This window comes from Physella acuta, unplaced genomic scaffold (assembly GCF_028476545.2).
Source record: "Physella acuta isolate Inbredline_101_S28 unplaced genomic scaffold, ASM2847654v3 ptg000140l, whole genome shotgun sequence".
Classification (NCBI taxonomy): domain Eukaryota; kingdom Metazoa; phylum Mollusca; class Gastropoda; family Physidae; genus Physella; species Physella acuta.
The window spans coordinates 230,158-242,999 of NW_026731659.1; the positions used below are offsets into that span (position 1 = coordinate 230,158).

Genomic DNA, 12,842 nt, shown 5'->3' on the forward strand with positions numbered 1-12,842 from the left:
TAGCTGTGTACTGAATCCTGTGGTGAAGATGGTGAATTTAATAAAGCCACATGGGCTCAACCATAGATAGTTCAGAGACATGTTGAAAGATACAAACACAGAAACGCAGCATTTACCATATTATTCAACAGTAAGATGGCTAAATTGTGGGAAAGTTCTGAGCAGAGTATTTAATTTAAGCAAGGAAATAGGTGACTTACTGGAAAGTAAAGGCAAGCCACAGCCATTAATGTCTGATGAAGAGTGGGTATGGAAATTGACCTTTGCTGCAGTCATAACTAGTCATTTAAATCTTCTGAACCTAAAACTACAAGGAAAGTAAAATTTGGAGCCCAGATGAACAGCATCTGGAGGTCATTGAATTTCAAGCAAATGACCTCCTTAGAGACAAGTTCAAAGAAGGGCGGGTGGGTTCTATAAGGTTTTTAAATAAGTTTTTGCCAAAGGAAGACTTTCATAATATTAAAACTTTTGCATCAAAGTACCTTTCAAATTTCGGAACAACATTTTCAAGAATGAAATACGTGAACAACAATTTGAGAACAAACTTGGACCTCAAGTGTGTTGTTGGCCCCTGACAGTGTTTCTTTCAGAAATTTGTAAATATTCCTATAGAACTTGTAAGTTTATCGTTCTTTCTCGCGTTAATTCGTGTCTGGTTAGCCAGGGAGAGATAAAAGTTTTCGAACTAAATCAATTGTTGTGAACGGGGTTTCCCATTGATAACAAAAAACATGGCGGCTATTTGTTAGTAGGTCCCGCTTCAAGATTTCAAAATCATCAAACGTTCCAGAAATGCAACAACTGTAAAAACTTTCAACGCTGTTTTGTTCATATGGATGGGAAAAAACACATGTGTATGCATTTTTGAATATAAAAGTTTTGTGGCGGTAAGTATATTGATTTTATTTCTTTTGTTGATAGTTTGTCCAAGGCTAGGGGACATTACTCTGACTCTACTCAGTCTTTGCTACGAGACTTAGGATTCCCAGACCTAGACCTAGATTCTAGAATCTACCAACTAAGATCTACTTTGCTTTAATCTAGTTCTAAGAGTATAAGTTCATGAATTAGAATATATTAGATCTAGATTCTAGATCTAGAAGCTAGTATTTTAGTGATCTAGATAAAATATTAAAAATATTAAGAAAAGGATGACGGTAAAAACTAAAACAACAGGAAAATGAGGATGACTTCCAGTCTCACTCAGCCTACGACTTACTTAATAGTTAATAATACTTATTAAATATTAATAAAATATTAATCGAATCTAGATTCTAGATATTAGATCTAGATATCTAGAACTTAGACAACAATGTTAATGTTAATAATAGACCTAGATCTAGCTAGATTACTGAACTAGACTCTAGATCTAGTACTGATTACTCAGTGATTACTGTTTAATATTTTAGAAGTAGGCCTATTAGTCTGTATTAGACTATTAGTTATTAGAAGTAGCTTGTAGATAGATGGCTAGATAGATAGTATTACTAGATCTAGATAGAGATAGTAGAATAGATCTAGATCTAGATTCTAGTTGCAGATGGTAGTATGGTAGGCCCTAGATCTAAAATCTAGATCTAGCTCTAGAGAATCTAGTAGTAGACTAGTAGATCTAGATAGATTCTAGATCTAGATTAGATCTAGTTTAGGTAAAACCTACCCTAGTTAAGTTTAGTAAGAGCTAGTAATGCCTAGTAAGGCTAACCTGTTTTTAATTTTAAATCAATTTTTTTATATCTAGAATCTAGACTAGATCTACTCTAGCTATTTTCTAGATCAGTAGCCAGTATAGTGATTAGAGTAGTAGTAGAGTGTAGTGTAGAGTACTGTAGACTATTGTAGAGTGTAGGTACTAATAACTAGACTGAAACTAAATTAGACTAGAATCTAGGTCTAGATACATTTAGGGCTTACAGACTTATCAGACTACAGTGTTGCAATGAGTAGATCTAGTAATATATAGATTAAATTTAGTTTGAAATTGTTACAGTAGTGCTACTACTTTTCTAAGTAGTAAGTAGTGTAGACTACTAGAAGAGCAAGATGATAGATCTCCATCAAGCTACAATAGAGTTTAGTTAGTAGTTAGTTAGTCATAGTAATAGTACCAAAAGCAGTGTAAGTAGCACAGTAAAAAAAAAGTATTACTAGGCCATCTACTATTGTATTAGGCCCTTTTATTTTTAGCAAGTTAAAGTTTGGTTAAATACTAGTCTTCTAGCAAGTTGCCTAGTAGTAAACTTATAAACTAGATCATGTGTATTAGTACTATTAGACTTGTAGGCTAGTCTTGTTAGTCTAGACCAGGGACTATAAAATCTACAATTGATAACTTTCGGCCTTTTAGTATAAGCCTAATTATTAATGAATTACAGGGTACAAAAATTAATAAATTGGTCAGAGTCAGTATGGTTACAGTTAGCTGTTAATAGAATTAAGTTTTAGATCTATTGACTACAATTTTTAGTTACAAGTAATGAAAATGAAACTAATAGTTTTGTAATAGTTAAGATATGGTTAACTGTAAACCAGATATTTTAGTTTTTAAGACAAGCTAAGTAGATAGAAAACTGAACCTTTACAATAAATTAAACCTTTTATAAATAAATAAATAAATATATATATATATATATATATATATATATATATATATATATATATATATATATATATATATATATATATATATATATATATATATATATATATATTAATATCTCATATTATTAGTTAAATAATTATTTTAATATAATATATGTATGGATAAACTTAATAATTTATTATATTTAAATTCCCTAGGTACTTGGCAAGCAATTTTCTCACACTTTACTGTGGCTATTGGTGCTGATCTTGAACTAAAGGTGAGCTGAATTTTTTTTTTATAATAAGCCATTTTTCAGCTTAAGCCCAAGTTTGAAATCGATTCAGTGTTCTAATTCTTAAAGAATATGTTGCTACTAAGATTATATACTGTAAGTATTAATATGTATGGCTTGATAGTGGGACTGTCAGACAGTAGCTTTCACATTTCTATCCTAAAAGATAAGAGTTCAGATCCCTGGTTTTAGTCCTGGTATGATGTCCTAAGTCTCATGAGTACCAGCTCTCATGAGTACCTGGCTCAAGATAGGGAAATTAAAGGTGGCTGGGTATATACCTCTGAACACTCTAATTTTACATGCAAATGTCACAGAAACAGGTGAATTTTAATTCAACTGCTATATTGGCTGTCTGTTTTAGTCACTGATTAATTTTTTCATATTACAGAAAGTTGTTAAAAATATTATTTATTTAATTTCTAGGTAAATGGAACAGCATGGATGTGGATTTTTAGACACAAGGAAGCTGAATTTAACTTTTAATGAAGAATTTAAATGATGATTGTCCATGAAAAGAAATATTAATCATATACATTGTAATGCTGTATTGATGCATCTTCTGTTTTAAGTAATTAAAAAAACATCCATTTATGAAATTCTTTTCATTTTTTTTTTTCAATTTTAAAACTGTAGTTCTGTTTTGTTATTTGAAAACAATGATGAAAGTATACTGAACTGCCATTGAGATATTAATATAAATGCTATTGTTTATAGTTTAATTCTTTCAGAAGCAACTATATTGACATCAAAACTGAATCTTTATTGTACACTAAGTATAAAAGCTTACCCGCAAACCAGTCCATGTCAACAATTTATTGACATTCAAACATTACATTTTTTTAAAGGTGATTTTTCTTAAATAAAACAGACTACTTTCATATGGGATAAGAAACATTTAATTTTGAAATTGATTGGTTTATTAAATTTTAATGGAGCTGAAACTAAAACACTGGGTACAAATTTATTATTACTTTGTTTCTCAGAAAATTGCAAATTTTGAACATAAGAACTGTGGGAAGAAGGCAATGATGTTAAAATATCTCTTGAAACTTGAAGAAATTGTGGAAGGTTTAGAGATAGAAAACAACATTTCAGAAGATGATGTTTGAAATAATGGTAAAATATCTTTAGCAATTGTCACTGAATAAATATTTTCATTAGACAAATCACATTTAGATATAGAAGAATAAGGTATGTCTTCAGATTTTCTTATCAGCGAAGATCCTGGGTGATTCTCTTTGTTACCATCGGTCAAACGACAAGCCAATTCTGGAAAATTTAAATTAAGTTCATGCAAGGCTTTAGAAACATCAATTGGATAAAACTCTATAATTTCATTAACTTTTTATTAATATCAGCTCCAAAGGAATAATATAAACAAGTTACACATCATCAATAAATCAAATTTGCAGATATTTCCATTTCACCAAACTTTCTCTAAGTCATAATATATATTTTAAATTCATGGCATTTTGTTAGGCTAGATATGTTGACTTTTATTTACCACAATAATCTGATTATATAAATTAGGATTACCCAGCTATCATACATTCTTCTTTTTACTGCCCTCCTTTATGAGGGGGAGGTAAAAATCATCATAAAATGTGTGATGCAATTTACAGATGAACCCTCTCTCTCTCTACCTCTCCCCCTATATATATATATATATGTATATCTACATAATCTCTAAAATCATGTTGGTACCTCTACCTGTTTAAATGTTAGGCCCCTTTCCTTCATCTTCTCCATGGGGGTCATCTATAAATGACGTCACGCATTTTTTTGACGATTTTTACCTCCCCCCCCCTCCCCCTACACATCGTCACAAAAAGCCAGACCCCCACCCCCTAAAATGACGTCACACAGTACTAGATTCTAGATCTAAATTACTACAGTTGCCTACACTCTAGATTTAGTTCTTAAGTTCTACAACAAGACTACACTAAACTTCGCTAGATCTAGAATAATCTAGATTCTATATATAAATTGATATTGAACATATTCTAGTCTACCTGTCTTAAAGTAAATAGCCTATTTAGTAATTTAGTAATTAATTCCACTCAACTACACTGTAAAATAAAAGAAACTAGATCTAGAATCTAGATCTCTAGACTACTCTTGAGTCTATAAATTAAAAATAAATCCTGTCTGTCGTATGTTACTGTCTAAGTCGGAATTTTCAAGAGGGTTTTTTTTTAAGTCATAGATCTAGATATAGAATTCTAGATCTAGAAATCTAGACTCTAGATCTAGGCTATATATATTTATTAATTAAATTAGGCTTGATTTCAGATTTACGATTGAAATCTTTTAGGCCTATAAATATCATATTTTATATAGATTATAGATGTATTATTATTATACAGGTTGTATTCTAGATCTATCTAGATCTATATAAAATATAATATATTTGTGTGTGTGTGTTATTTTAAACTTAATTTACTTAAAACAACTTATTGTCGGAGTTTTTTTTATTCCAAAAACGAAAGTAGATTTCATAACTTAAAAAAAATAAAATAAAAAATATTCACATTTGGTTTGAAAAAACAAAAAAAAACGCCAGCTGGCAACTACCGGAGCGAGAACTTGGTAAGCTACTTTAACAACTTACAAGCCCAATAGAAATGATACCTCGTTGGGGGGGGGGAGACGTTCTTTGGCGGGGGGGGGGGGAAGATTTGCAAACTCGAAGAAATTCCTGGAAGAAACTCAGGCCCCCGAACTGATATTTTGTAATTAATGCAACCCTCGGGCTGAAAAGTTTGGAGACCCCTGATCTAAACCATTACCCGATGAGTCTTTAGGGCATCATGTTGATTTTCTATAATGATTGCCAACTTTTACAGTTCTATACTGCTTTAGTAATTCTTCATTGGACAGTCTAGTCCATTTCTATTTCCCCTGCGTGACTGTCATGGATTGGCCAGTGGGTTGGGGTAGTTAAAATTCCTAAACCTTTAGCCAATTGCCCCATGCTGTCCTTGATATCTTGATGTTGCTTATTCTCATCACCAGATGAAGCTATCCTCAAGGCTTCTCTGTGTCCCTGGATCAAAATTGTTTATTCTGACAAAATATATAAGAAGGGTTTCATCAATGTGTTACCAATCCTATATTCTTAGACGTGCGACCATTTTTTCTAAAACTGAGTTATTTAAATGTAAACAATGCCTGCGCTTGGATCATATTTATCCGGGTTACCGTAATAGTGAGGTAGAACACAATTCAGTGACCATCCAGGTGTCAGGGACTTAGAGGAGCGCTCTTGAAAGCCCCCGCATACACTACCGCACAATTTTTATTACTGTTTTTTTGTTCACAGATGTGCTATTTCAAATTTTTAAAAATATTATCTTTCACTTATCAATTATAGATAAATAATCAGACTTACCATGCATTTTAAACTTCATTATTCAAATTAAATGCAAAACAATTTTCATTTTAAAATCTTGACAGGTTGATTGACCATGGGGGACTGCCACTAATCCAGCTGGACCGGGATTTGTATCCCCCAGGCTTTATCACGGAGACTCCAACTCTGAACGTGACCATTATGGTGGGGCAGCTAGTGGCAATGACTATCCCCAGGCCAATCCCAGGGCCATGGTTTCTCGTCGCCTACTACACCTATGATTTCCTTAAAGATAAAATCGCACTTAAGGTAAGGTAAAAGTTTGAAACCAGTTAACTGGGAGAAATATTACCCTAAGGATGAGACTAGAGACGAGGACAGTGTGGTTTAGAGGTAGAGAGCTAAGACTGCTAACCTGAAAGTCTCAAGTTCAAATCCGGGTTCAAGTAATGAGAATGTCCCTGAGTCCCACCAGATGGGTACCTAACTCACGTTTGGTAAAACAAAGGAAGTAGTGCTGACCACAATATTCCTTGATATGATGGGGTCTCGGAAACAGATTAACTCTACTTCATCTCCTCTTGTGTCGTGGGCACAAACGGGAATAGATGATGAAGGATGAGACATACACGGTAAAGGAAATTTGCGCATTGGGTAATTGGCACACAACTGCATATTGGACTTTTTTTTTAAGTTATTAATTCAAAAAGATTAGCAAAGAATGACCACATATAAAATGTAGCATAATAAAAAGAAATATTTCCATGAAATTCAACCCAACAAAACTGTATTGTTATGATAATGAGTTTGTAGTAGCACATTTTTGTGTTTTCGCAACTGTTCTGTTGTGCATTTTTATACTGCTCATTTCCCAGCTGCGCTTTTTCTGGAAACCAAAGTAATATGGGATTAAAGAACATAATGCAGTTTTGTCAGTTCTCTGAATGTTATGATAACAGAAATATGTGAAGCAGCAGTGTCTTCCAGATTAGGTGCTTTATCTAGCCTTATAACACACTAGGCATGCTGCCCAGCTTCGCTTAGGCTTTCGAAAACATTGAGAATTTGAATGCTTAATTAATTCGCCCGAGGGTCGGTCTACGACCTCAAGAGTTATGAAGAGGTTTCTCCGTGGACATTTTTTTTCGAATTATAGCTCATATAAGGCGCCGGTCAGTCGAGGTCAGTTTTGACCCCCTCATCGTAGACTTTTCGGTCAACCGGCCCCCGTGTTCTGTCGCCCCAAGGCAAGATCCTGCCAAATTGAAGCGCCTGCGCAATGTTCCCTCTAAGGACCAAGAGTGTGTGTGCAAAAAATATGTTGTGTGCGCGGTGCTAAAAATGACTTGGGCAACTTTATATGTATGTTTAGGCTTGCAATTAAGCAGAGTAATGAAGGCATGCATTTTGATAAATTAATAGAATAATGTGTAGGACTAGTGAAACGTATGCAATTAAAAGAAGATACGAATCCCATCAAAATAAAATACACAACAGAAACTTTCAGAGTTATACTTAGACAACAGGTTATATGGTCGACTTACTATGTTAGTGTAATGAAATCATATGTTAATAATGTTAATACCATAACGGTAATACAAATACAACAGTTTAACATGTTAACCATTTTAAAAAGCTGACTTGAAAACAAAATTAGCTAACCTTTCAGGGGCATTTATTGCAATTTCTCGCGTCTAACATTGCCTTGCTTCCACACCGTATATGCTTTGTTTAAATCCACATCCTCTCCAGCATTTAGATATTATTTAATTCGCATTAGATTTCCCAAATGTGTGGCTTCATGTCTATTTCGTGCTTGCAATCAGCGCTGGATGCTTGAAAAGTACAGCATATGTCAATTAACTTTGCCAATGAGCTAAATTGTTCATCGTTTAAGGCAACTCCTGCGATTTCAGTTAGTGAATTTACTGAACCTGATTTGAGTTTTTCACTGATCTGAAATTTGAAGTCATTGTATTGCGTGATAATTGACTCTTCATTTGTTGTTTGTAACAAGTCTTTGCACTTAACGCACAGTTGTTTGATCTCTTTGACGCCAAACTCAAATGCACAATTTTTAAACCAGTATGATCAAAAGCTGAACAAAACTGCAATTCATCTCCTGGAAACCTTACATTTAAATGATCGCAGACCGATCGTATAAACTGTGTGATTTGTCTTGTGTCGATTCCTACGTTTTCATTCAAAATTTTCTTGGCATTATCATTCCAATATACATCTTCACTCAGGTATTGTGCTTCTAATTTGCGTATTTTAGAAATGCAAAATTGATGTGCTTCAATAGATGATAAATTACTTCGCTGCAACAGCATTGATAGATTAGCTAATTCAGTTAATACATCATTAACGGTATAAAGAGCAACTTGATACAGGGGATCTCTTAATGATCTCAAAACATAACAACAAACATGATCATTGTAGTCTTGGACTTGTTCTTCACAGTAAGCAGCTAAAGCATCAATATTTCTTGCAAAAGCACTGACAGCAAAGTGACGTGACAACCAACGAACTTCATGAATTGGTCGAAAAGAAATTACATCCATATCATGCAACTTGGCCAATTCTTCAAGTGCACCCTTTTTAACTGAAGATCGACTAAATAAAGTGTAAACTGTGGATTCGAACTTGATCCTCGTTTGACCGCTGGCGCTCATTTTGTTCAATTCGTTCTTCTCGCTCAGTGTTAGTTTCAACCAGCAGACGTTTAAGACCAGTCCCATTTGAGCCGGTGTACAAAATCGCAACATTTTCCTCGTGAACACGAGACAAATGACGTTTACAGTAGTCAAGTTTCCATGATTCCCAACGCTTTCCTGTGACAAATTCGTTGTCTTTGTTGGTTTTGTAACAAGTATTAGCAGCACAGAACTTACACTTCAGTCCAATCTCATCTAAATATTCATAGATGCTTCTTAATTCAACTGAAACATTCTTTGAATCGGGCGTATCAGTTATTACTTTAACTTTGAGCCATTCCAGTTTAAACGAATCTCTCGCTTTTTTTTGCTGCATTGTTTTACCGCTTGTTACACACATTTTTCTTTTTAACGTGTTCAAATAGCACTTTTATTCGTTATTTACTAAACCAGTCTGTGAATACTGAAACAGTTCGATCCAGGTGCACGTAATAATCCCAAGAATTGGATATATAGTATATGAATCCTTAAACCAAACAGAGTAAAAACACATCCACCTTAAGTAACCTAGAATTTGCATCTGACTTGGATAAACCGTCATAGTATCAAGGAGGTGGGTGGGGGTTGGGAGATGGGGGAGGGCAGTGACAATAGAAAATAAAACCTTGCATGGTCAGCTAGTAGCCACAATCCCTTTTACGGTCAGTTTTGGGGTAAACCATTAAATCAAGCAGAGGGAGTGTCACCCAGACATCACATCGGTACCCGCCCCGCTCAGCTGAGAGTTAAGTCATTAACTAGACCTGTGGTATGACAACCGAGGTCACCCCCTCCCCTAGGGGTCACAAGCTTTAAGTATCAGTTTGGTCGAGGCCCCAAAACACAAAGACTGTTCGTTTAACAAAACAGGCACTAAAAATGTCGCTTAATTCAAGCCACAGACCACATTTTTTTTAGTAAATCAGACTTGCCCGACGTTCTGATAATCTGTGCGCGGCATCAGAAAATGTCTGCGCGGCATATTTGTAAGTGCTGCGCGGCCGCGCAGCCGCGCAGCTTAGAGGGAACACTGCGCCTGCGGCGCCGGGAAGTGCCCTATCGGACACCCGACAATCTAGATCTCGATTCCTAATAGAATTTTTTTTTTAAGTTTAGCCCGAGCATAATAAAAAAAATACATTAACCAAGTTGACTTGGTGTGTCTCGAACCCGCACCACCCGCGTGGTTTATAGTACACTAACATCTCCGCTATTTAGGCACCTTTTAAAATTCGGAGAATGAAACACGTATTTTAAAATCTTAACTTACGCGAATATGCCTATTCTTTCAAATTAATTTTTTTATCCCAAATTAGCCAGTTCCAAACAAAGATTTTGTATAAAATAAATAAGTCTTGAAATAGTTTAGTCCTAATATAGAAATTTATTTTTGGAATTGATTTTAGAGAAGTTAGAGTCTAAATCTAGATCTTAGCGTCTACGTCTAGATCTAGTTATTGCGTAGATTTAGATTTAGTCTAGATCTAGAATCTTTAGGCCGGAAAAATTGTATTGTATACATTTCATAGTGTACGTAGATCTAAATCAAATTTGAATGAAATAGTTCATTTCTTTTTATTCTAAACACGGCAGATGACGTCATTAGTTAATGTATAAGCAATAGTGACGTCACAGTTTTATGAGTTCTTTTTCACATCCATTAATGCTTTTCCGGTTGCATAAATAATACTGTTTCTCTACATTCGAATACGCCTTTATTTTTTATTTTTCTTCTTTAAATAAAATTGTGGTTATACATGTAAAACATCTAACATATTATTTTCAACAAAAGTCCGTATAAAGTTCTCCATATATCGCTGCCGTTTCTGACGTGATGTCCGGCGAAAATATTTTGCGGACAGACAGAGAGAGAGAAGAGCGCACACAGCCTTTTATATATTAGGATATTTGTGTACCAAGACGAGTGCTTGTTTCACTCAACACACAACCCATTCACCAAATGCTTGTTTCACTCAATACACAACCCATTCACCAAATGCTTGTTTCACTCAACACACAACCCATTCACCAAGACGAGTGCTTGTCTTATTCAACACACAACCCATTCACCAAATGCTTGTTTCACTCAACACACAACCCATTCACCAAATGCTTGTTTCACTCAACACACAACCCATTCACCAAATGCTTGTTTCACTCAACACACAACCCATTCACCAAGACGAGTGCTTGTTTCACTCAACACACAACCCATTCACCAAATGCTTGTTTCATTCAACACACAACCCGTTCACCAAGACGAGTGCTTGTCTCATTCAATACACAACCCATTCACCAAATGCTTGTTTCACTCAACACACAACCCATTCACCAAATGCTTGTTTCACTCAACACACAACCCATTCACCAAGACGAGTGCTTGTTTCACTCAACACACAACCCATTCACCAAATGCTTGTTTCATTCAACACACAACCCGTTCACCAAGACGAGTGCTTGTCTCATTCAATACACAACCCATTCACCAAATGCTTGTTTCATTCAACACACAACCCATTCACCAAATGCTTGTTTCATTCAATACACAACCCATTCACCAAATGCTTGTTTCACTCAACACACAACCCATTCACCAAATGCTTGTTTCACTCAACACACAACCCATTCACCAAGACAAGTACTTGTCTCATTAGCCCCAGACATGATACATCTTCAGGGCGTGGACGACAAATACTGCATGTACAGTTACCTGACGAGGGTGGAAATCCCTGAGGCTACACCAACCATCTCCATCAGCGTCAACCAACTTCAGAGTGCAGAGGTCAACACCAGGGGCACTTTGTTTAGGTAAATCTTCTGTTCATTTGTTTAGGTCCAGTTATGTCGTATTTGTTTATTTTTCAACAACAAACTACCAAGTTTTGTAATTTAATGTGCCGAAATTCTATTCTTATAACTCATAGCAAAGTACAGGAATCCCACAGTTATTGCGGTTAATAGGACCAGCACCTGGCAGGGATAAGTGAAAAACCTCAAAGTCGTGTTACCTTCTCATTTTTAACATTCTTTAACTTATGTTTTTTGTGTACGTATAATATTAATAAGTGTAAATGAAACTGTATAAGTGTTATTATTACAACATTAAAGAATATTTTCAAACATGTAAATAAAATATTAAGTGTATAAATAACATAATAATATTTAAATAATATAAATATGATATGTGTGTGTAACTTAAGTAAATATAACTAAAGTAAATATGTTTTTAGAACTCTTTTATTCTTAAAACAATTTTTATAACAAGGCACGTAACTCACATCTGACAATGGCTTATCTTCCTTGGATATTTGTAAATGTTGATGAAACACCTGTGCAGTATGATGAAGATGATTTGCTGCACAGGTTAATTAGAGCTTTACTGCTCCTCAGGTGACACCTGATTGTCAGATTTTTGTGGACACTCCCTGCCTTCTACTTGTGTGCGGACAACTTTCTCATCATAATTCCTCAATTTTGAATTTTTTAATAAATATTTTTGACCAATCTGCCTTGTAAAGAGGCCACGATAAATTATGAATAGAATAGCAGAGTAGCAAGGGCTTTCTGTTTCATTTTTTGACCGGATAGTCAATAGGACAGATGAAGTAGAGTTCACGTTTATTTTTACCGTAACATGGCCAGGGCTATGCCATACTGTCTTTCTCTAACTCAGTCAAGCACATCAGAGGTCGGTTGACAGGTGTATCTAGAACTCGAGAGCGTAGATAATTTTATCCAATTTTTAGATGAACATTATTACAAATGGTCTCTTGCTTCTGTAATCCTCTTTATTCCATCTCTTAGCCCCATCTTCCATCACACGAGTCATATTAATGGCCGCTCTTCATCATACAATCTCCTCTCTCTGAAACCTAAACTATCCATGTCCCTACTAGCCACCATTTCTTTAAT

General features: G+C 34.8%; 1 protein-coding gene and 1 long non-coding RNA gene across 6 annotated transcripts in view; both read left to right on the plus strand.

The window, feature by feature from the left end:
• The window catches only part of LOC131935264 (transmembrane protein 8B), a 47,372-nt gene that overhangs the window by 16,692 nt on the left and 17,838 nt on the right, over nt 1–12,842 (plus strand). For all 4 annotated transcript variants that reach the window (XM_059291640.1, XM_059291641.1, XM_059291642.1 and 1 more), the window contains 2 exons: nt 6,339–6,543; nt 11,608–11,738. In XM_059291640.1, the coding sequence (XP_059147623.1) occupies nt 6,339–6,543; nt 11,608–11,738 (336 nt within the window). The remainder of the gene's footprint in view (nt 1–6,338; nt 6,544–11,607; nt 11,739–12,842) is intronic.
• Nucleotides 613–3,456, plus strand: LOC131935265 (uncharacterized). Of its 2 annotated transcripts, none has more exons than XR_009385918.1 (3): nt 613–890; nt 2,803–2,864; nt 3,306–3,456. It is a non-coding gene; the product is annotated as an uncharacterized LOC131935265 (long non-coding RNA). The 2 variants fall into 2 exon arrangements; XR_009385917.1 differs by lacking the exon at nt 613–890 and adding an exon at nt 1,803–2,121.